General features: G+C 46.7%; 2 protein-coding genes across 2 annotated transcripts in view; one reads left to right on the forward strand and one right to left on the reverse strand.

Annotated features, from left to right (window-relative positions):
• LOC144482794 (uncharacterized) overlaps window positions 1–24,970 on the reverse strand; it is a 442,920-nt gene that overhangs the window by 178,512 nt on the left and 239,438 nt on the right. The gene's annotated exons all lie outside the window — the stretch shown is intronic.
• LOC144482732 (uncharacterized) overlaps window positions 10,191–24,970 on the forward strand; it is a 221,626-nt gene continuing 206,846 nt past the window's right edge. The window contains exons 1-4 of the mRNA XM_078201570.1: window positions 10,191–10,285; window positions 10,659–10,746; window positions 13,467–13,703; window positions 16,799–17,581. Of these exons, the coding sequence (XP_078057696.1) occupies window positions 17,136–17,581 (446 nt within the window). The 5' untranslated portion in view covers window positions 10,191–10,285; window positions 10,659–10,746; window positions 13,467–13,703; window positions 16,799–17,135. The remainder of the gene's footprint in view (window positions 10,286–10,658; window positions 10,747–13,466; window positions 13,704–16,798; window positions 17,582–24,970) is intronic.

Below are 24,970 nucleotides of genomic sequence, written 5' to 3' on the forward strand. Positions count from 1 at the left end.
ATGGCAGGGCTGGTACGATGGCACAGTGGTGAGCACTGCTGCCTCACAGGGCCAGGGACGCAGGTTCAATTCCAGCCTCACGTCACTGTATGTGTGGAGTTTGCACATTCTCCCCGTGTCTGCGTGGGTTTCCTGTGGGTTCTCCGATTTCCTCCCACAGTCCGAAGATGTGCGGGTTAGCTGGATTGGCCATGCTAAATTGACCCTAGTGACAGGGGATTAGCAGGGTAAATATGTGGGGGTATGGGGATAGGGTCTGGGGTGAGATTGTGGTCGGTGCAGGCTCAATGGGCTGAATGGCCTCCTTCTGCACTGTAGGATTCTATGATTCTGGGAAGAAAGTTTACACAGTGAGTGGTTATGACATAGAGCTCAATGTTCACACTCAAAGATGATAATATCAAGCGACAATGTATGATTTTTATGTGATACTTGTTTCAAATCTTCTGCAAATCTTCTTCGAAGCTCCTGTGAAAGTTTTGTAAAAGTCAACAGTATTAGTCAAGGATAGAAATGAAGAGACAAACATTTCTCTTGTTTTAGTTTGCCGAATCCATCGGCAAACTAAAGTTTGCCGAATCCATCACTGTCAGTCTAGGATAGAAAATCGTCACGTTTTCTCCTCCTGTTACTGGGTTCAGGATGGTTGCTCGTCGGAAAATGGGGATGAGGAGCATATCAGCCATGATTGAATGGCGGAGCGGACTCGATGGGCCGAATGGCCTAATTCTGCTCCTATATCTTATAAACTCATGCTCCCTACAGCACGGTGGCAGTTGTCATTGTCAGCAGCCCCACAATTCGAGGATGACGTTGACTCAGGGTTGTGAGTTTCTGCCAACTGAGCCGCAGATCTTTGGACACATGGCACAAGAAGTCCCATGAGGTAGTAGGATCTGGAAAACAGGATTTATTTCCCTTTCTTTCCTTCTCTGCCACCGCTCTGCCTCATCAATAAGACATTGGGACTCAGAGGGTTGATGCAGTTTGATGGACAAGTTGTCTCCATTCTGAACAATGGGGAACAAGCCCCTCCCACTCATTGACAACATTGCCCCCTACAAACATGGCGGCCGTGCCTCCCTGTGACTGCACATTGCCCCCAATAAAGAGGACGGCCGTTAACACAAGCCGATCACGAGGAGCTGTTCTCGCTCTCGATGTGAATGGAAACAGATTGGGTTTGTTTTGGGGTTTGGCGGTGACACAGTTTGTTTAAGAAACCTCTCCACCTCCGGCCCGATCTCTCGCTCCCTCCATTCCGCCATCATCCGTTTTACCAATTCTGCAGCCTAAAATTAATCCGCTCTCCATCGCCATTACCCTCAGTGCGCATGCTTCAGTCACAGCCCGGCCCCGCCCCTCATTCACTCCGATTGGTTGGAGGACCCGCCGCTCCCGCTCGGTCCTCCAGCCCCGCCCCTCTTTCGATTGGTCCGGAGCTGCTGTCAATCAGTGCCCGGGTATTGTGATGTGGAGCATGCGCAGTGTCATTGCTGGCCTTGGCGCTTGTTTGTCCCGGAGAAGCGGAGTCAGCGTTAGGCGGTGGCTGGGAGGATTTGGAAACACTTTGTGGATCCGCAAACCCTTCAGAATCATTGTCAGCTCCCTGGTTTGCAGCTGCGGGGCTTCTCCCTCCCTCCCTCCCGGGAACAGGCCCAGGTTAACGGCCCCATCCTGGCTCAGCCACTGGAGGATGGTTCACATCAGAGGATGGGGGAGGGGGACAATAAATAAGAGGTTACACTTTGGCCTCAAATCAATGAGGACTCTGATCTCTGGGAAGGAAGGAAACCCTGGGAGGTGGGCGGGGAGGATTCACAAACACCCGCTGGAGGCCCCAACACCCCCAATAAGACCCATTGGTTTTATTGTCAGTCTGCAGACAGGAGCTGCAGAACTGAACCCAGACAGAGGAGAGGGAGGGAGAAAACTGGGAGTGGAGGAAATAAATGGTGCAGATGGGTTTGGATTTCAGCCCAGGGAGGAGGGAGAGTGTGTGGGACAGGGATTCACAGATTTGGGGGAACGAGAGAGGAAGAAATGTTCCAGAGAAACTAGAATTGTCTGTTCAGAATTTCTATCTGGATTGACAGTGATGACTTTTGTAAATTTCTTTTACAGGTGAGGTGAGGAAACATTACATCAAAATCAGACAGAGTCTCGCTTCATTAGGACCTGAATATCCTCAAACTTTGAACGTGGAAGGAGAAATGTTTGTTTGTTCTGCCTGGAGGAGAAGATTTCAAACATCAGTGTGACTGGAAAAGCCAAGACATACACACACGCACCCAAGTGAGAGTGTTCCAGTGAACTAACTGTGGAAAGAGCTTTATCCAGTTACGAAGCCTGAAAAAACATCACACCATTCACAGCGAGGAGAAACTATACGCGTGTTCTGTGTGTGGACGAGGCATCAACTGATCATCCAACCTGGAGAGACACAAGGACACTGGCACCATGGAAATGTGGGGACTGTGGGAAAGGATTCAGTTACCCTTCCCTGCTGGAAAACCATTGGCGCAGTCACACTGGGGAGAGACCGTTCACCTGTTCTGTCTGTGGGGAGGGATTCATTCAGTCATCTGGCCTTTGGTCTCACCAGAGAATTCACACTGAGGAAAAGCCATTCATCTGCACTTCCTGTGGGAAGAGGTTCAGGCATTCTTCAGCACTCACTGTGCACCAACGCACTCACACCGGGGAGAGACCATTCATCTGCTCCGTGTGTGGGAAGGGATTCACTCAGTCATTCCACCTGCTGTCACACCAGCGAGTTCATACTGGGGAGAGGCCGTTCACCTGCTCCGACTGTGGAAAGGGATTCCATAGAACCATAGAAACCCTACAGTGCAGAAAGAGGCCATTTGGCCCATCGAGTCTGCACCGACCACAATTCCACCCAGGCCCTACCCCCATATCCCTATATATTTACCCACTAATCCCTCTAACCAACGCATCTCAGGACACTAAGGGGCAATTTTAGCATAGCCAATCAACCTAACCTGCACATCTTTGGAGTGTGGGAGGAAACCGGAGCACCTGGAGGAAACCCACGCAGACACGAGGAGAATGTGCAAATTCCACACAGACAGTGACCCAAGCTGGGAATCGAACCCAGGTCCCTGGAGCTGTGAAGCAGCAGTGCTAACCACTACCGCTACCGTGCCGCCGTGATTCACTCGGTCATCCCACTTACTGTCTTACCAGCAAGTTCACATTGAGGAGAAGCCATTCAGCTGCACTGACTGTGGACGGAGTTTCAGACAGGCATCCTCCCTCATTGCACACCAGCGAATTCACACTGGGGAGAGACCGTTTACTTGCTTTGTGTTTGGAAAGGGATTCACAGCTTTACCCACGCTGCTGAGACACCAGAAAATTCACACTGAAGAGAAGCCGTTCAGCTGCACTGACTGTGGAAAGAATTTCAGGCAGTCATCCAACCTCACTGCTCACCGACGCACTCACACTGCAGAAAGACCATTCATGTGCTCCGTGTGTGGGAAGGGATTCAATCGGTCATCCAACCTCTCTGCTCACCAGCGAGTTCACACAGGGGACAGGCCATTCGCTTGCTCCGTGTGTGGGAAGGGATTCGCAAAGTCTTTCAACCTGCTGGCTCACCAATGCACTCACACTAAGAGGCCATGCAACTGCTCTGTGTGTGGGAAGGGATTCACTCAGTCGCAATGACTATTGAGACTTCAAGTTCACAAGTGACTGCAGGGGTTGGATTTTGCTGTTTTTGCTGCTGTTCAGTATTGACAGTCTGACAATATTTTATTTCTGCTGATGTTAACAAATCACATAACTGGCTGGAATTTATTATTCTGGAGATGTCACTGATTTTCAGGGTTGCAATGTCACTTTTTAAAAGCACCATCTTAATTCCCCCTTAATTGAAGAACTTTCAACAGGAACCTGTTTGGAATAAAATTATGAACTTTTGCTTCAATTCTAAATTGATTCTTGGTTCAAAATCTACAATTCAGTATCTGAAAGATCCATCGGTAGGGTTCAAAGTATTTCTTTTCAATGCTTTTGTTGGGATTTTCTCGAGAGCTACTCTTTGATTTTAAGGGCTATTTTTTGGTTTCCAGGGGATCCTTTTCCATTCTCAGTAACTCCTTTATTTAGTGATGTAGTCACGTAGTAACATTACCTTCTGTGTGTGTGTTGAATATCTTTTGAGTTCGCTTCTTTAGGTAAGCTAGCACAAATACCAAAGACTGTGTGTATATTAAATCTTTTCAATTGTAATCTATAAATAAGATTTTTTTGTTAATTTATTTTAAAAATAAATGAGATTTTGGAAATCGACTATAGGACTATTTGACACAAGGTAACTGAATCGGGGCAGACTGTTTATTGGATCAGACCGTGGAGCAGGAAAAAAACTCACCCGATTCTCAACTTCATTGTGTGTGGATTTACATTAATAACCCATCAATAACCTCACTCCACCAGCTGAGATCAGCTCTGACCGGGGATTCTGTATGTTGTCTGTGAGCGGTAAACTGCAAATAAAAGCAGTTTACAATATGAACCTGGATGAATGTATCTCAATTTCTATGTGATGACCCAAGTGATTGGTAGGTAAGTTCAGAATACCTGATTACTCAAATTCCTGAGCTGTACACCCCACCTACTGAGATATATAAAAATAATGTTCAGCAGAATGGGGAAAGCTCTGTGTTGTCAATGGTTGGATCATTCCTTTTGAGGTTCACATTGCTATGAAACTAGTTTTATAGCAGGAAGACACAACTCCTCCACACATCACAGACGGGCTGCTGAGTCAGTGACCTTCCTTTCTCAAAATAGGTGGCAAAGCTGTTCCTCCAATTTGAGACTCCGTCTCTGCAGATGTAGCAACATCCGGAGAGACAGAATCTGCGATTGGAGGAGATGGTCCTCGCAGTTTCTGTCTCTCCCATGTACAGGGTGATTTTTCTTCCAGTAGTTCCTCCTATGACAGAATTTCCACGGCCGTTTTGAGGGTGAATTAACCCTCCACAGCCATGTATTTTGAATCCTGGTTCTGAAATATTCTCACTCTGGGCTTCAGGCTTCCAGGCGTAATACACAGATTTAGATCTTACCACCGAACACCAATTCATATCCTCATCTGAGTCCCAGATTTAAATGTGGTTGTCCAAACCAGAAAACATATATAATTTGACTCTTTTTAAACCTGATTCACCATACCTGCCACACTAACTACAAGAGATTGTTTTTGGGATCAGTTGTTCCATTGAAGTCTGGGTTGTTCTCAATGATGACAGTTTTAACCTTCTCCATAACCTGTCCTAACCCTTCTGCCCTCCAGGGGCTCTGTTTTTCTGATGGTGACATTCCCTGCTTACCCAGTCAGCCCTTGAATTGTTTGTGAATCCAGTCACATGTCGGTTAGACTGGATCAGGGCGGCAGATTTCCTTCCTTAAAGGGCATTAGAGAACCAGATGTGTTTTTACAACAATTGATTCATGTTGCATCAATATTTTTATTGAAACGTGGTGGGATTCAAACCCAGGTCCCAAAATCATTATAATAAAAACAGAAAATACTGGATAAACTCAGCAGGTCTGTTTTATTCAGAATTCCAGCATCTGCAGGACTTTGCTTTATCTCAAAATCATTACCCTGGATTATCCTCCAGCTCCAGAATCCCACAACTCTCTGTATTTCCCAGGAGGGGGGTGGGGGAAAGAAAGTGTTTTTCTCATAAATGTTGGCCAGAGGAGGAAGTTTGAGTCTGTGTGTGAAGTTTGAGTCTGTGTGTGAAGCTAAAAACAAAAGCTGTGCTGTTTCAAATCAAACTGCGGGACTTGGAGGAAAATATTGGAATCTATCATTCAGGAAGTGATAACAATACAATTAGAAAATTAGAACATGATTGGACAAAGTCAACATTGGTTTATGAAAGAATTTGACAAATCGAGTAGAATTTGTTGAGGATGTAACTAACAGGTTAGATAAAGGGGAACGAGAGAATATTGTATGATTGAATTTCTAAAAGCCATTTGATAAGGTGCCATACACAAGGTTGTTGCACAGGATAAGGGCTCAGGTCATTGGGGGTGAAATATTAGCATTGGTAAAGGAGTTGTTAAAGGACAAAGAGAAGGGATTGATGTGTCATTTTCAGGTCGGCAGGTTCTTATAATGGGGACAGCACAAGAAGCAGGACAGGAGTTTATTAACAATCCATATTCATGACTTATTTCAAGAGACCAAGTCCAATGTATTCAAGTTTCCCGATGGGAGATTGTCTCAGGGCAAACAACATCAAGGTGGTCAATACAAACGACACACGGACCCCGTAAAATATATCCTCACAAACTTCTGCACTGCGGACCACCTCTCTGGGGAAAACACTGTGGTGACCGGCACATGTGGGGGCAGCACTGAAATTTGGTTCAGTTTCAAGGACCATCATCACCAAACTCTCAACATCCGAGTTATCCAGAGGAAGATCAGAAGTGGAGCAGCAGCAGAGGAAGACCAGAGGTGGAGCGGAGCCACAGAGCTCCCCCCATCCCCCTTGAGCACTAACAACAACATCATGAACTGCCAGTTCTGTGGATGTCCATGTCGATCCCACATCGGACTCTCCCATCAGGAGAGGATCCACAGAAAACAACAAAATCACTGACAGCTTGGACACACTTGAACCATGAGGAGTCTACCCCAACGTTTTCCCTGTTCTCTGGATGGGGTCACTATACTCTGTCTGTATTATTGCAGTGCTATTAATACAGTCAGTAAAAGACAATCTGTTGTTGGGAATTTGATTATCTGATGTCTGAAACCATAAGATTCAATATTTAGAGTCAACAAGATGAACAAGGAAACACATCAGGGACCAATACTCCAGCGAGATATTCACAGGAGAAAGTCATCGAGTAGACAGAACAGAGAAAAATCCCAACTTAGTTAGGCCGCACTTGGAATATAGTGTTCAATTCTGGTCGCCACGCTACCAGAAGGATGTGGAGGCTTTGGAGAGGGTACAGAAAAGAGTCACCAGGATGTTGCCTGGTATGGAGGGCATTAGCTATGAGGAGAGGATGGAGAAACTTGGTTTGTTCTTACTAGAGTGACGGAGATTGAGGGCAGACCTGATAGAAGTCTACAAGATTATGAGATGCATGGACAGCGTGGATAGTCAGAAGCTTTTTCCCAGGGTGGAAGAGTCAATTACTCAGGGGCATAGGTTTAAGGTGTGAGGGGCAAGGTTTAAAAGAGATGTACGAGGCAGATTTTTTACACAGAGAGTGGTAGCTTCCTGGAACTCGTTGCCGGGGGAGGTAGTGGAAGCGGATACAGTAGTGACTGTTAAGGGGCATTTTGACAAGTACATGAATGAGATGGGAATAGGGGGATATGGTCCCCGGAAGGGTCGGGAGTTTTAGTTAAGTCGGGTAGCATGGTCGGTGCAGCCTTGGAGGGCCGAAGGGCCTGTTCCTGTGCTGTAATTTTCTTTGTTCTTTGTTGTTTGTAAGAAACCCTCCAATCATTTGTGAATATCTTTCAAATGCTAACAGGTTGCAACTCCCAGTTTCCATTATACTGAACCAATGGAAGGTGAGAGAGCGGTTATCCTGGAACTATTAAAAACACTAGCTAGATCACAGCTAGAGTACTCAGCACCATTCTAGTTAGGGGGTGGTTAGCCAGAGAGTGTGGCTCAGAAGATCCTAGTTCCTTAACAGAGATGTCAAGAACTAAGGGGCAGAGAGGTAAAGCAATTGGCAGAAGGATTAGAGAAGTGTGGAGATGTTTTCACCCAGAGGGTGGCAGGGAATCAAACTCACTCTCTGAAAGGGTGGTGGAGACAGAAATGTTCACATGCAAGAGGTATTCAGATATGGACTTGACATGCTGTGTCCTATAGGGTCATAACCTATACCTGGAAAGTGGGACTAAACTGGACAGCTCATTTTCATCTGGTACAGACATGATGGGCTGAATGGCAACCTGTGCAGTAAATTTCTCAGATTCTGTGATGACCATGATTTTATCCAAGCCAGGTCTCAGCCCAGTCATTTACTCCAAGTATTGATGTGATGGTTCAGTCACATTGTGCAAACGAGCTGCTGTGAAACAGTAATAACTAGAGGATTTTCGCAGTAATTTCACTGATTATTAACGTTAGCCTACTTGTGACCAATAAACTCTAACTTAACTTGTATTTATAGGAACAGAAGTAGGTAAATTTCAGCCCTTAGAGCCTGCTCCGCGATTCAATCAGATCATGGCTGATCTCTCCCTGGTCTCAAATCGACCTCCCCACTTGTTCCCCATATCTCCCATCCCTTTTTGTGTCAGAAATATATCTATCTCCTCCTTGAAACTATTCAACCATTCAGACTCCACCACGCTATGGGGCAGCAAGTTCCACAAATTTACCACTCTTGGAAAACTTCCCCCTTACATCTCGTTTAAACTTTCCCCCTCTCACTTTCAGCTGGGGATCTTTCATCGTGTGAGGTGAATGATAATCAGTACACTACAGACACACGTCACGGTCAGCATCTCAAAGGGACTGCAGACTATTCCAAACTGTGTCGTCATGCTGTAGTTCGTGACCTTGATTTGCAGAGATAGAATTCGGACTGGATATTTTGGAATGTTGGAGAGACATTGATCTAACAATAGAATCGTGAAATAACAGCTCATGAGGAGACACATCATGTCTGTGCTAGCTTATTTTCAAACAGTTATACAATTAGTCCTAATATCATTCCCTTTCATAAAAACGTGCATTATTTCTCCTTTCAAACGATTGTTCAATTCTCTTTCTGAAAAATCTGAGTTAACAAACAACAACATCGGAAGAGTTGCAGAAGCCTCTGCAGTATTCATGGACATTTTTAAAATTAACAAAGTTTCCTTGAATCAATAGAGTCAGGTGGGAATTCTCATACAGTTTTGGAAATAAAACTATTTGCAGTTATGCAGTTGATTTCGTACCTTTTCAAGGATCATAGAATCCTACAGTGCAGAAGAAGGCCATTCAGCCCAACGAGTCTGGACCAACCACAATCCCACCCACGCCCTATCTCCATAACCCCATGCATTAACCCTAGCTAGTCCCCCTGACAATTTTTAGCATGGCCAATCCACTTAACCCGCATATCTTTGAAGTGTGGGAGTAAACCAGAGCACCCAGAGGAAACCCACGCAGACACAGGGAGAATGTGCAAACTCTACACAGACAGTGACCCAAGCTGGGAATAGAACCCGGGTCCCAGGCGCTGTAAGACAGCAGTGCTAACCACTGTGCTGCCCCTCAATGTTGGTCTTGGAAATAGGGCAGTGCTGACTCAGTCAGTTCTGGAATGTAAGTGGTCAGTTATCCTATTGACAGCAGCACAGCCACACCAGAAAGAGACCATCTGGGTGGCACGGTAGCGCAGTGGTTAGCACTGCTGCTTCACAGCTCCAGGGTCCCGGGTTCGATTCCTGGCTCGGGTCACTGTCTGTGTGGAGTTTGCACATTCTCCTCGTGTCTGTGTGGGTTTCCTCCGGGTGCTCCGGTTTCCTCCCACAGTCCAAAGATGTGCGGGCTAGGTTGATTGGCCAGGTTAAAAAAAAAAAATTGCCCCTTAGAGTCCTGGGATGCGTAGGTTAGAGGGATTAGCGGGTAAAAATATGTGGGGGTAGGGCCTGGGTGGGATTGCGGTCGGTGCAGACTCGTTGGGCCGAATGGCCTCCTTCTGCACTGTAGGGTTTCTATGATTTCTATGAGATATGTTATGTGTGTAAATGGATTTATTCATTTTCCCCTTCTGTTAACATATTTAAAAGTTCAAAGGATTTGATCAACCATGAGTTCATTCTTATTGTCAAGTCCGTGTGTGTGTGTGTGTGTGTGTGTGTGTGGAGAGGGGGTGGATGGTAAATCAATCAGTTCGTTACACCAGCTGACACTCCAAGGAGTTCATCTTTAGGTGTAGACGTTTGTTCCGCTATTAAACTCAGGACAGAGCTGTTGACATTAGCTGCTGTATTAGTTATTTTCATTTTATACCTTGGTGCTTTGGCTTCAGTTGTAATTGAATCACAAAACATATTTTTTTAATGCAATAACATACTTCAATGGTGGCTATCTTACCCAGCATTCACAGTGAATCAGAATATGATCTATCCTTACAGCAAACTTTGCGCATGCGTACTGTAGATCCAAAGTGCATGCGCAGTGGATGTTGCTGCCGCAGTCGCGGGAAGGCGGTTATATCGGCTCCGGGTTTCCTGGGAAACGGCTTATTCTGGAGGGTAATGCAGGCGGCGGGGTGGATGGAGAGGCTTCATAAGCATCCAGTGGAGACAGGAGAACCTGAATAATAACTGCTCAGTGCCGCGTTCCTACCATTCGGGGCCGCGACCGCAGATGCCTGAGTTTAGAGGCCCCGAGTTGATGGAGGCCATCTTTCTCGGGGCGATGGGCAATAGTGCGCATGCGCGGTTCTCCCTGTCAGCAGGAGGAGAGAAGTTGTGAATTTCTCTCCTGGACTGGCAGGGATGGACTTTCGAAACTCCTTTTACAGGGAGTTAGAAGGGGAGGATTTACACACAGAAAACTCAACCCAAGAGAAATGTTTCTCGCTTAATTTCTATTCTTGACTGACAGTGATGATCTTTTTTACAGGAAATTTGACGACAAAATTTGAAGGGAAACTCAAACCAGACATCAGACCAAAACCTGCCAGAGTCACTCCATTCATCAGATCCTGATTGTAAGTGTGTCTGTAGAAAAAGATTCAAACATCTTTTGGGGAATAGGGATAGCCCAGGTAATTACCGACCGGTGAGTCTAACCTCAGTGGTTGGTAAGCTGATGGAGAAGATCCTGAGGGACAGGATATATGAGCATTGAGAGAGGTTTAGTATGCTCAAGAATACTCAGCATGGCTTTGTCAAGGGCAGATCGTGCCTTACGAGCCTGGTGGAGTTCTTCGAAAATGTGACTAAACACATTGACGAAGGGAAGGCGGTAGATGTGGTTTATATGGATTTTAGCAAGGCGTTCGATAAGGTCCCCCATGCAAGGCTTCTAGAAAAAGTGAGAGGGCATGGGATCCAAGGGGCTGCTGCCCGGTGGATCCAGAACTGGTTTTCCCAAAGGAGGCAGAGAGTGGGTATAGATGGGTCTTTTTCTAAATGGAGGTCGGTCACCTGTGGTGTGCCCCAGGGATCTGTTCTGGGAACCTTGCTGTTTGTCATTTTCATAAATGACCCGGATGAGGAAGCGGAGGGATGGGTTGGTAAGTTTGCCGACGACACAAAGGTTGGTGGGGTTGTGGATACTCTGGAGGGATGTCTGGAGGAAGTTACAGAGGGACATAGATAGGATGCAAGACTGGGCGGATAAGTGGCAGATGGACTTCAACCCAGATAAATGCGTCGTGGTCCATTTTGGTAGGTCAAATGGTGATGAAGGAGTACAATATAAAGGGAAAGACTCTTAGTACTGGAGAGGATCAGAAGGACCTTGGGGTCCGGGTCCATAGGACTCTGAAATCGGCCCCGCAGGTGGAGGAGGTGGTTAAGAAGGCGTATGGTGTGCTGGCCTTTATCAATCGAGGGATTGAGTTTAGGAGTCCGGGGATAATGATGCAGTTATATAAGACCCTCGTCAGACCACACTTGGAGTACTGTGCTCAGTTCTGGTCGCCTCACTATAGGAAGGATGTGGAAAAGATTGAAAGGGTGCAGAGGAGATTTACAAGGATGTTGCCTGGATTGAGTGGCATGCCTTATGAGGATAGGCTGAGGGAGCTCGGTCTTTTCTGCTTGGAGAGACGAAGGATGAGAGGAGACCTAATAGAGGTGTATAAGATGTTGAGAGGGATAGATCGGGTGGACTCTCAGAGGCTTTTTCCCAGGGTGGAAATGTCTGCTATGAGAGGACACAGGTTTAGGGTGCTGGGGGGTAGGTACAGGGGAGATGTTAGGGGTAAGTTTTTCACACAGAGGGTGGTGGGCGAGTGGAATCGGCTGCGGTCAGTGGTGGTGGAGGCAAACTCGATAGGGTCCTTTAAGAGACTCCTGGATGAGTACATGGAGCGTAATAGGATGGAGGGTTATAGGTAGGTGTAGAAGGTAGGGATGTGTTCGTCACAACTTGTGGGCTGAAGGGCCTGTTTGTGCTGTAGTTTTTCTATGTTTCTATGAGGTTGAGGGGAGATTTGACAGAAGTGGACAAGATTCGGACTGGTTTAGATAAGGTGGAAAAAGAAAAGCTGTTCCCATTAACTGATGGGACAAGGACGAAGGGGATGCAGATTTAAGGTTTTGGTTGAGAGAGGCAGGAGAGGATGCGAGGAAGAATATTTTTCCACAGCTAGTGGGAATAACCTTGAAAAGGGTAGAGGAAGCGGAGACAATAAACAATTTCAACAGGAAATTTAATGGGCACTTGGATGAATTTGATGAATTAAAGGGATGGAATTGGGCAATGGGATTTGTTGGATTCCTCTGCAGAGAGGTGACACTGAATCGATGGGCTGAATGGCCTCCTTCTCTGTACGAATCACTCCATGATCAAAACTGAACAATTCCAGTTTGTCCAATCTCTCTGAAGTCCCTCATCCCTGGTGCCATTCTCCTCAATCTGAGTGTATTTGATTGAACTCCTGCTGTTGTGTCCTGTATTGTTCCAGCTCTGACAGGCACACTCCATTCAATGGTTGGTGTTATTAACCCTTCAGGGTCACTTTGAGTTCTTAGTCCTTCCTGTTGAGAATGTTGAATTTGTGTCTCTGCAGATAGTTTTGCTGCCTCTGTTCTGTCCATCGCTGGGTGGGTACTTCAGTATTTCTACTTAAATCAGTTCTTTGTTTAACTGGATTACAAATAGGTGAGGAGGTTTTACTCACAGGGATAATCTCCGAACTGTGGCCCACTTTCCCAGGTTGTGGAAACACGATACTGCCCGCTCTGTCATTACCCAATATGAAATCTACATTACTAATGGGTAATTGGGGTTATTTTGACCTGTCAGAATTTCGTTCAGACCCCATGACTGTGAGATCCTCAGCTCCAGCCTGAGCCTCACTGCCTTCCAGCCCTGACTTTGGATAGGCCGACTGCATTTCCCCAGCCTGCTCCCGCAGCTTCACCTCAGCTCCTTCCAAGCTGACTGCTTCCTGCCACAAGGATAACTGCCTCTCACTCTGAGGTTCACTGGAGATTTCTCCCTCTGGCTTTGAGCCAGGTAAATCAACCCGCATTCTTCCCCCCTCACCAACTGCGAAAGAGAGACCGACTACACAAGACCAAATCTGTAACTGCCTTCAGTGAGAAACAGCCAGATACATTCAACAAATGAAATCTCTGATGGCCACAGCCCATCACTATGGCAACTTAGCCTGCAGATTCCACATTAAAACGTAAACTAAATGTCTTTTACCCTCTAAACAACCCTTTGATTCTGTGATCCATGTGAAATATATAGGTTTTCACAACCAACACTCAAAGACCATCAACTGGAGGCAAGTTGTGAGACCGCACAGTCCAGCAGAAAGAAACACTCCAATCCTCCCACTCCACTGTCAGAATGAACATGGTTCAGTCCTGGACGTGTTTAACTGCAGCAATAACAGCAGAATCCAACCCCTGTCATCACTTGTGAACTCGTTGGTGTCTCAGCAGCTGGGATGACTGAGTGAATCCCTTCCCACACATACAGCAGGTGAATGGTCTCTCCCCAGTGTGAACTCGTTGATGTACCCGCAGGTTGAATGACGTTCTAAATCTTTTTGTGCAGTGAGAGTAGCTGAACGGTCTCTCCTCAGTGTGAATGCGCTGGTGGACCCTAAGTACCTGAGAGCTTTTGAATCCGCTCCCACAGTCAGAACATTTAAACGGTCTCTCCGGGGTGTGAGCAAGATTGTGACTCAGCAGGTTGGGTAACTGAGTGAATCCCTTCCCACACACAGAGCAGGTGAATGGTCTCTCCCCAGTGTGACTGCGTCGATGAGTTTCCAGGTGAGATGGGAAACTGAATCCTTTCCCACAGTCCCCACATTTCCACGGTTTCTCCGTGGTGCGGGTGTCCTTGTGACTCCCCACGTTAGACCATCAATTAAGTCTGACACAGAACACAGGAATGATGTTCTCCCTGCTGAGAATGTTGAGATGCTTTTTTCAGTTGTGTCACTGGTTAAAGCTCTTTCTTCAGTCTGTGCACTGGAACACTCTCAGTCAGGTGTGTGTGTGTCTGTCCAGTCACACTGATGTTCAAAACCTTCTGAAGCAGACAGGACAGAGAAACATTTCTCCTTCTAGATTCAAAGGCCAATAGCATTCAGGTCCCAATGAATAGAGTGACGTTTAGTTTGAGATTTCTGCCTGTAAATCCTCACCTTCTCATATGCTGCAAAAAGAATTTACAAAATTCATCACTGTCAGCACAGGTTAGAAATTCAGAACAGCCAATTCCAGTTTCTATGGAACATTCTTTCCCCTCTCATTGCCCAAAAGCTGTAAATCTCCATCCCACACACTCTCCCTCCATTCTCACTCTGCTGTATCTAATATTCACCCTCCCAATTCTCCTGAAGGTGCTGATTGAGGCTGATTGACAGATCCATGCTCACTGCTTCCTGTCCTAGACACAGAGAGCTGAAAATCTCCATGCAGGCTGCCAGACAGATGTCTAAATTACTGGGCTAAAAATGTGTGGAATATACAGACTGGATTCACTTCCTTTCCCTTCAGTTGCTGCAAGTCTCCAATTTCCCCCAGAATGAGAAAAGAAATGGAAAGGGGGAAACATTGATTTCCTCCCAGATGTTGTCCAGAGGAGGGAGTTTCACTCTGAAGCTCATTGGACAACTTCCGCATTGTGATGTCACAATGGAGCTTTGCCTGAATCAACCAATAGGAATCACTGCGCTCCGCGGTGACGTCTCCGGGTTCCAGTGCGCAGGCCCGGGCGCGCGGACCCGGGAGCCCCGCCCCCACCCATTGTTCCCCTCCCCCTAAACCACATCGAGCCAAGCTTTCCAGCCAACCGGCTGACGGCTCCGGCCAGAGCGAGAAGCCGCTCGGTGATCTCCCCCTCCCACAGGCCCAGGACTGCGCATGTCCAAAGGAGAGGAGCAACTGCGCATGTGCGGGGTGCGCCTAACCTCCTGGCCTTCTTGCTGACGTGTTGACCAATGGGAAGAGTTGGAGGACCGGAAGGACCCTGGTCCTCCAGCCAATCAGAGGGCTTTATGTGAATGAAGATTGAGCTTCAGACAGACTGAAACTTCCTCCAGTATCTGTGAGTAAAACACTTTATTTTCTCATTCTTTCCATTTCTTTTCTCATTCTGGGTAAATTGGGAACTTCAAATTTTTAAAGTTTATTTATTAGTCACAAGTAAGGCTTACATTAACAGTGCAATGAAGTTATTGTGAAATTCCCCTATTTGCCACACTCTGGCGCCTGTTCGGGTCAATGACCAAACCAGCACATCTTTGGACTGTGGGAGAAATCCGGAACACCCGGAGGAAACCCATGCAAACACAGGGAGAACGTGCAGACTCCACACAGACAGTGGCCCAAGCCGCGAATCGAACCCGGGTCCCTTGCGCTGTGAGACAGCAGTGCTAACCACTGTACCACCGTGCCCACTTACAGCAAGTGAAGGGAAAGGAAGTGAATCCAGGGAGGCTGCAGACTCTGGAAAGGTTGGCCCAGGTTTCTCTCTCTGAAAGACATTGACATCCTTTGCTCCCTCAGCTTGACACGTTTATTTGTCTGGCTAAAAGGATGGTCTCTTTCCTGATGTTCACAATTAAAGGACTGGTTCAGCCAGTAGATGGCTGACATTTAAGTGGAAAGTAAATTAATATAGGACGAGATATATCTACTGTTGTTATATGGTACAGATTAGATATATTATTTGTGGTCCTGTAACAAAATACATTTATTATTTCTAGTCTTGTAATATAATGCTGTTGCTGTTATGTATTTCCAGTCATAGAGTCATTACAGCACAGAAGGAATCCATTTGGTAACTTGAGTCCATGCCGACTCTCTGTAGAACAATCCAGTCCCATTCCCCTCTATATTCCGTTCCCCTGCAAATTTATTTCCTTCAAGTACCCATCCAGGTTCATTTTTAAATAGAATCCATAGACTTGTAAGATGGAACTGTAGCTATGTTATATATTTTCGACTTCCCTCAGAGGGTTGTTATATTCCAGGTTGAATATATTCCAGGATGAGTTAGCCAGATTTGTGATTGACAATGGTGTCAAGGGTTATGGGCGACAGGTAGAAAGATGGAGAGAAAGCTAAAATGAGGAGAGATTTCTTCACTCAAGGATGTTGGGAAGCTTTGGAATTCTCAACCCCTGAGGACTGTGGAGCCTCAGTCATCAACTATTTTCAGGGGAGAGATTGATTGGTTTCTAGATATTGAAGATATCAGCGGACATGGGTTTAGTGTGGGGAGAATGATGCTGAGGTAGATGAACAAATTATCTCATTGAATAGTTTAAAAGGCTCGATGGGCCAAATGGCCGACTGCAGCTCCTATTTGTTATGGTCTCTGTGTCCAGGACAGGAAGTAGTGAGCATAGATCTGTCAATCAGCCTCAATCAGCACCTTCAGGAGAATTGGGAGGGTGAATATTAGATACAGCAGAGTGAGAATGGAGGGAGAGTGTGTGGGATGGAGATTTACCTTTGGGGGAATGAGAGAGGAAAGAATGTTTCATAGAAACTTTTAATAACTGTTCTGAATTTCTATCCTGCACTGACACTGCTGAATTTTGTAAATTCTTTTCACAGGATATTGAAAGAGGAATCACAGGCCGAAATCTCAAACGTCACGTCAGATCTGACAGAGTCATATTCCTTGGGAGCTGAATATCATCGGCCTTTGAATCTAGAAGGAGAAATGATTGTCCAGTCTGTCAATTTGAAAATATTTCAAACATCAGTGTGACTGGAAAAGCAGCAACACACTGCCACACTGGAGTGAGAGTGTTCCAGTGCACTGACTAAAGAGCTTTAACCAGTTACACAGCCTGAATAAATGTAACACCATTCCCAGCCCATAGAGACTGTACCCGTGTTCTGCTTCAACTGATTGTCCACCCAAGACAGAGGCAAGGACACCTGCACCATGGAGAAACCATGGAAATGTGGGGACTGTGGGAAGAGGTACAGATACCCATCAGAGCTGGAAGCTCATCGGCGCAGCCACACTGGGGAGAGACCGTTCACCTGCTCCCAGTGTGCGGAGGGATTCACTCAGTTATACTGCCTGCAGACACACGAACGAGTTCACACTGGGGAGAGACCGTTCACCTGCTCTCAGTGTGGGAAGGGATTCAGTCAGTCATCTCACCTGCAGTTACACCAGCGAGTTCACACTGGGGAGAGACCACACACCTGCTCTCAGTGTGGGAAGGGATTTCCTCAGTTATCTGACCTGCGTAGACACCAGCGTGTTCACACTGGGGAGAGACCACACACCTGCTCTCAGTGTGGGAAGGGATTTATTCAGTTATCTGACCTACGGAGACACCAGCGAGTTCACACTGGGGAGAGGCCGTTCACCTGCTCTCAGTGTGGGAAGGGATTCAGAGTTTCATCCCACCTGCTGAGACACCAGCAAGTTCACAAGTGATTCCAGGGGTTGGATTCTGCTGTCATTGTTTCTGCTCTCAGTTACATCCAGGACTGCATTTTGTTCATTCTCACAGTTGGTCAATGGGGAGGGTCAGAGGGTTTCTTTCTGCAGGACTGGCCGGTCTCATGACTTTGCCTCCAGTGGGCTGATGCTCTGAGTCTTGTTGCGATACCCGGTTTCAGATTTAGCAAGGATCACAGAGTGATAGAGTGTGAGGAAGTTCAGAGATATTTAGTCAGCATTTCTGTTTGAAATGCCCCAAATGCCCATCCAATTTCCTTTGTAATTGTTTATTGTCTCCACTTCCTCCACCCTCGTAGGCAGCGAGTTCCAGGTCATTACCATTCGCTGCATATTCTTCTTCCTCACATTCCCCCCACCCCCTCCGCGCCTCTGATCCAGAACCTTAAATCTGCGGCCCCCTCTTCCTTGTCCCATCAGCTAATGGGAACAGCTTTTCTTTGTCCACCTTAACTAAACCTGTCAGAATCTTGTCCACCTCTATCAAATCTCCCCTCAACCTCCTTTGCTCCAAGAGGAACAACCCCAGCCTGACATTGACAATAAAGAACAAACTAACAGAATATGTTAATACCTGAAATCAAATGGGAATGTTTAATTTCTGTTTTAAAGATATTGTGGATATATTGTCCTGGACAATAAAGGAATTGGAATAACTCACCTTGGGTGTGGTTGAATGGAATATATCAATCTGATATCCACCTACAGTCCAGTGAATGTCTGGAATGTGTTGATGGGATGAATAAGTTGATCACTTTCTCTGGGAGATATTTACAACTTTGTCCATGAACTTTGTTTTAGAAAAATCCACATTTGAAAGCCCGGCCACTACATGAAATATCAGCACCGTAACAGGGGGAGATAAGAAAGACAGACACTCACTTTGATCTTTTCATCAGCACATCTGAGAGTTAAGAATGTGTGACATGATTTTGGGATACTGGAGTGAGTGTACAGATGTGATTTGTTACATGTGAAAAATAGCAAGCCTAAATTCATGGTGAGATGGAGTGAAGAGCGGGTCCCAAACACACACAGCTACTTGAGACACAGCAGGAGATGAAATGGTTCATGTGGCCAGGGCATTGAGACAACATTGTGACATCATCAAGGCACTGACACACACTCCAGAGAGAAACTGAGTTCAAAACAATCAGGGTCCAATTAAACACACTGCACATGCTCACAAAGTGAGGAAAATTACAGTAAAATGGATAATCTATTCATCGAGAAGGAAAGAAGCTGGTGCAGAATGTAGTGTTACAGTCATAGCGAGGTTGCAGAGAAAGATCAACTGAATGCGAGGTAGGTCCATCCAAAGGTCTGATGGCAGCAGGGAGGAAGCTGCTCTTGAGTCAGTTGGTACGTGACCTCAGACTTTTGTGTCTTTTTCCCGACGGAAGAAGGTGGAAGAGAGAATGTCCGGGGTGGGCAGGGTCCTTAATTATGCTGGCTGCTTTGCCGAGGCAGAGTCAGTGGATGGGAGGAGAGAGTGCAGAATGTAGTATTACAGTCATAGCAAGGGTGCAAAGAAAGATCAACTGAATGTGAGGTAGGTCCATTCAAAGGTCTGATGGCAGCAGTGAAGAAGCTGCTCTTGAGTCCATTAATATGTGTCCTGACCCTTTGTAGTTTATTGTGGTCTTGAGCAGAGCAGAATCATAGAAATCATAGAAACCCTACAGCACAGAAAGAGGCCATTCGGCCCATCGAGTCTGCACCGACCACAATCCCACCCAGGCCCTACCCCCATACCCCTACATATTTTACCCACTAATCCCTCTAACCTACGCATCTCAGGACACTAAGGGCAATTTTAGCATAGCCAATCAACCTAACCCGCACATCTTTTGGACTGTGGGAGGAAACCGGAGCACCCGGAGGAAACCCACGCAGACACGAGGAGAATGTGCAAACTCCACACAGACAGTGACCCAAGCCGGGAATCAAACCCAGGTCGCTGGAGCTGTGAAGCCATACCAAGCTGTGATACAACCAGAGAGAATGCTTTCTATGGTGCATCTGTAAACGTTGGTGAGAGTTGTAGCTGATGTGCCAAATTTCCTTAGTCTTCTGAGAAAGTAGAGGCGTTGGTGGGCTTTCTTAACTATAGTGTCAGCATGGAGGAACCAGGACAGGTTGTTGGTGATCTGGACACCTAAAAACATGAAGTTCTCGACCATTTCTGTATCGTCCCTGTTGACGTAGACAGGGGCATGTTCTCCACTATGCTTCTTGAAATCGATGACAATCTCCTTCATTTTGTTGACATTGAGGGAGAGATTATTGTTGTCGCACCAATTCAGCAGGTTCTTTATCTCTTTCCTGCACTCCATCTTGTCATTGTCTGAGATCCGACCCACTACAGTGGTGCCATCAGCAAATTTGAAAATTGAGTTGGAGGAGAATTTGGCCACACTGTCATAGGTGTATAAGGAATATAGGAGGGGCTGAGGACACGGCCTTGTGGGGCACCGGTGTTGAGGATGATCATGGTAGGAGGTGTTGCCTATCCTTACTGACTGTGGTCTGTGGTTAGGAAGACTCGGATTCACGGTGACTTGGCCACTTGGATTCAGAATTGACTTGCCCATAGAAGTCAGAGAATAGTGATGCAAGGATGTTTTCTGGCTGGAGGTCCGTGGCCAGTCGTGTTCCACAGGGATCTGTTCTGGGACTTCTGCTATTTGTGGTATATATATCAATGACTTGGCTGAAAATGTGGGTGTGTGGGTTACTAAGTTTGCAGACGACACAAAGCTAGATGAAGTTGTAGATAGTGTAGAAGGTTGTCAAAGGATACAGTGGGATGTAGATCAGCTGCAGATATGAGCGGAGAAATGGCAGATGGATTTTAATCCGGACAAGTGTGAGGTGCTGCATTTTGGGAGATCAAATGTTCAGGGTAAGTATCCAGTTAATGGCAGACCCCTGAACAGCATTGATGTACAGTGGGATCTTGCGGTTCAAGTCCATAGCTCCCAAAGGCATGCTTACCTTTATTGAGTACAAGAGTCAGGATGTCATATTGCAGCTCTATAAAAGTTAGGTTAGGCCACACTTAGAATATTACATTCAGTTCTGTTCGCTGCATTACAGGAAGGATGTGGAGAATTTGGAGAGGATGCAGAAGAGGTTTACCAGGACGCTGCCTGAATTAGAGGGTGTGAGCTATAAGGACAGGCTGGACAAACTAGGGTTATTTACTCTGACGCGGTGGAGGCTGAGGGGAAACCTGATAGAAGTCTATAAAATGATAAGAGACATAGATTGGGTTGACAGTCAGAATCTTTTTCACAGAGTTGAAATGTCTATTACTAGGGGGCATGCACTTCAGGAGAGACGGGGAAAGTTCAAAGGAGATGTGAGGGGTAAGTTTTTTACACACAGAGTGGTAGGTGTCTGGAACACGCTGTCAGGGGCGGTGGTGGAGGCAGATGTGGTAGGGGTGTTTAATGGGCTTTTAGATAAGCACATGAATTTGTAAGGAATAGAGGAATATGGACCAAGGGCAGGCTGAAGGGATTAGTTTAATTTGGCATCATGTTCGACACAACATTGTGGGCTGAAGGGTCTGTTCCTGTGCTGTACTGTTCTATTTGTGATCTCCATTTAGAAAAAGGAGTGAGGCAGCAGTGCTAACCACTGGCACTGTGGCACGGTGGTCAGCACTGCTGCCTCACAGCGCCAGGGACCCAGGTTCAATTCCGCCCTCGGTTCTCTGTCTGCGCGGAGTCTGCACGTTCTCTCTGTGTCTGCGTGGGTTTCCTCCGGGTGCTCCGGTTTTCTCCCGCAGTCCAAAGATGTGTGAGTTAGGTTGATTGGCCATGCTAAATTAACACTAATGTTTGTGGGGATTAACAGGGTAAATATGTGGGGTTGTGGGAATAGGGCCTGGGTGGGATTGTGGTCGATGTAGACTCGATGGGCCGAATGGCCTTCTATGATTCTATGAAACAGAGGCACTGGAGAAAGGGCAAGAAAGATTCACAAGAATAATCCCAGAACTGTAATCACTTGTGAAAGCGCTGGTGTTTCACCAAGTTTGCTGACTGAGTGAATCCCTTCCCACAGTCAGAGCAGGTGAACAGCCTCTGCCCAGTGTGAACTCGCTGTGTACCTGCAGGTTGGATGACTGAGTGAATCCCTTCCCACGTACAGAGCAGCTGAATGGCCTCTCTCCAGTGTGAATGCGCTGGTGGATCATCATTTCCCGAGAGCTTTTAAAGCCGCTCCCACAGTTGGAGAATTTAAAGGCTCTCTCCAGGGTGTGAGTGATGATCTGTCTGTGCAGTCTGGATAACCGAGTAAATCCTTTCACACTCACCGAGCAGGTAAATGGTCTCTCCCCGGTGTGAACTCACTGGTGTTCCTGCAGGTTGGATGACCATTTAAATCTCTTTGTGCAGTGAGAGTGTGCTGGTGGGACACCAGTTAGCCAGAGCTTTTGAAGCCACGCCCACACACACAGCAGCTGAACTGTCTCTCCCCTGTGTAAATGCACTGGTTGATCATCAGTTCCTGAGAGGTTTTGAGTCCGGCCTCTCAGTCAGAGCATTTAAAGCGTCTCTCCTTGGTGTGAGTAACATTGTGTCTCAGCAAGCTGGATGACTGAGTGAATCCCTTCCCACACACAGAGCAGGGGAATGGTTTCTCCCCAGTGTGAACTCGCTGGTGTATCCGCAGTGTGGATAACCTTTTAAATCTCTTTGTGCAGTGAGAGCAGCTGAACGGTCTCTCCCCAGTGTGAACTCGCTGGTGAATCAACAGTTCATGAGAGCTTTCAAAACCAGTCCCACAGTCAGTGCATTGAAAGGCTCTCTCCTGGGTGTGAGTGCTTTTGTGCTTCAGCAGGCTGGACAACTGAGTGAATCCTTTCCCACACACAGAGCAGGGGAATGGTTTCTCCCTAGTGTGAACTCGCTGGTGTTTCCGCAGATTGGATGAACTTTTAAATCTCTGTGCAGTGAGAGCAGCTGGAGGGTCTCTCCTCAGTGTGAGTGCGCTGGTGAATCATCAGATCCGCAGCACTTTTGAAGCCACGCCCACAGTCAGAGCATTTAAAAGGTCTCTCATTGCTGTGAGTGACTTTGTGTGTTGTCAGACCAGATGACTGAGTGAATCCCTTCCCACACACAGAGCAAGTGAATGGCCTCTTCCCAGTGTGAACTCGCTGGTGTACCTGCAGATTGGATGAGATTTTGAACCTCTTTGTGCAGTGAGAGCAGCTGAACGGTCTCTCCTCACTGTGAATGCGCTGGTGGATATTCAGATCCGCAGCACTTTTGAAGCCGCTCCCACAGTCAGAGCATTTAAAGGGTCTCTCATTGCTGTGAGTGACTTTGTGATTCTGTAGGTGGGATGGCTGAGTGAATCCCTTTCCACACACAGAGCAGGTGAATGGTCTCTCCCCAGTATGAACTCGCTGGTGTGTCTGCAGGTGGGATGACCGATTGAATCCCTTCCCACACACAGAGCAGGTGAACAGTCCCTCTGCAGTGTGAAAGCGTTTGTGGGACATCAGTTCACCAGAGCTTTTGAAGCCTCTCCCACAGTCAGAGCATTTAAAGGGTCTCTCCTGGGTGTGAGTGACTTTGTGTTTCAGCAGGCTGGATAACTGAGTGAATCCCTTCCCACACACAGAGCAGGTGAACGGTCTCTCCCCAGTGTGAACTCGCTGGTGTTGCCGCAGGTTGGATGATGTTCTGAATGTCTTTGTGCAGTGAGAGCAGCTGAACGGTCTCTCCTCAGTGTGAATGCGCTCGTGCTCTCTCAGATCCGCAGCACGTTTGAAATCGCTTCCACAGTCAGAGCATTTAAAGGGTCTCTCATTGCTGTGAGTGACTTTGTGTCTGAGCAGGTGGGATAACTGAATGTATCCCTTCCCACACACAGAGCAGGTGAATGGCCTCTCCCCGGTGTGACTGCGTCGATGGATTTCCAGGTCACAGGGGGCTCTGTATCTCTTCCCACAGTCCCCACATTTCCACGGTTTCTCCATGGTTCGGGTGTCCTTGTGACTCTCCAGGTTAAACAGTCAGTTAAATCTCACACAGAACACGGGTACAGTCTCTCCCCGCTGTGAATGCTGCGATGTATTTTCAGGCTGTGTAACTGGTTAAAGCTCTTTCCACACTCAGTTCACTGGAACACTCTCACTCGGGTGTATCTGTGCCTTGGTGCTTTTCCAGTCACATTGATATTAAAGACCTGTTTTCGCAGACGGAACAGAGAAACATTTCTCCTTCCAGATTCAAAGGCCGATAATATTCAGGTCCGATGAATTGAGTGAGGGTGTCAGATGCTGGTGTGATGTTTGTTTCAAGATTTTGGTCTGTTAATCCTCACCTTCTCATATCCTGTAAACGAGTTTGAAAAATTCATCAATGTCAGTGCAGGATAGAAATTCAGAACAGACAATTCTAGTTTCTATGGAGCATTCTTTCCTCTCTCATTCCCCAAAAGCTGTAAATCTCCATCCCACACACTCTCCCTCCATTCTCACTCTGCTGTATCTAATATTCACCCTCCCAATTCTCCTGAAGGTGCTGATTGAGGCTGATTGACAGATCCATGCTCACTGCTTCCTGTCCTGGGTAGTTTAACAAAACCAGGTTAAAGTCCAACAGGTTTATTTGGTAGCAAAAGCCACAAGCTTTCGGAGCCTTAAGGGAATTCCCACTCACCTGAAGAAGGAGCTTAAGGCTCCGAAAGCTTGTGGCTTTTGCTACCAAATAAACCTGTTGGACTTTAACCTGGTTTTGTTAAACCTCTTACTGTGTTTACCCCAGTTCAACTCCGGCATCTCCACATCCTGTCCTGGGCACAGAGAGCTGGAAATCTCCATGCAGGCTGCCAGACAGATATATGTCTGTCTGACTGGACTAACAATGTGTGGAATGTACAGACTGGATTCACTTCCTTTCCCTTCAGTTGCTGCAAGTCCCCAATTTCCCCCAGAATGAGAAAAGAAATGGAAATGGGGAGAAAAGAAAGTGTTTTACTCACAGATGTTGGCCTCTTTTAAGGACTGTTTAACTGTGTCCATTGCAGTACTGAACCCTTTAAAATCACAGAAAGAGTTTAACAAAAGCAGTCCAACAGTTACTAACCCACAGGAGGAATGCTGAGGACAGGAGGAAGATTGAATCTGTCCACTCCCCCAAGGCCCGGGGCTGTGCATGTCCAAGGGAGAGGGGAAGCTGCGCATGTGCGGTGGAGAGCTCCGCCCCCCGCCCACATTCTGAGGTGTTGACCAATGAGAACTCTGGAGGACCGGAAGGACTCTGGTCCTCCAGCCAATC

The sequence above is a fragment of the Mustelus asterias genome, unplaced genomic scaffold, assembly GCF_964213995.1.
Source record: "Mustelus asterias unplaced genomic scaffold, sMusAst1.hap1.1 HAP1_SCAFFOLD_42, whole genome shotgun sequence".
In the NCBI taxonomy this organism is placed as follows: Eukaryota; Metazoa; Chordata; class Chondrichthyes; order Carcharhiniformes; family Triakidae; genus Mustelus; species Mustelus asterias.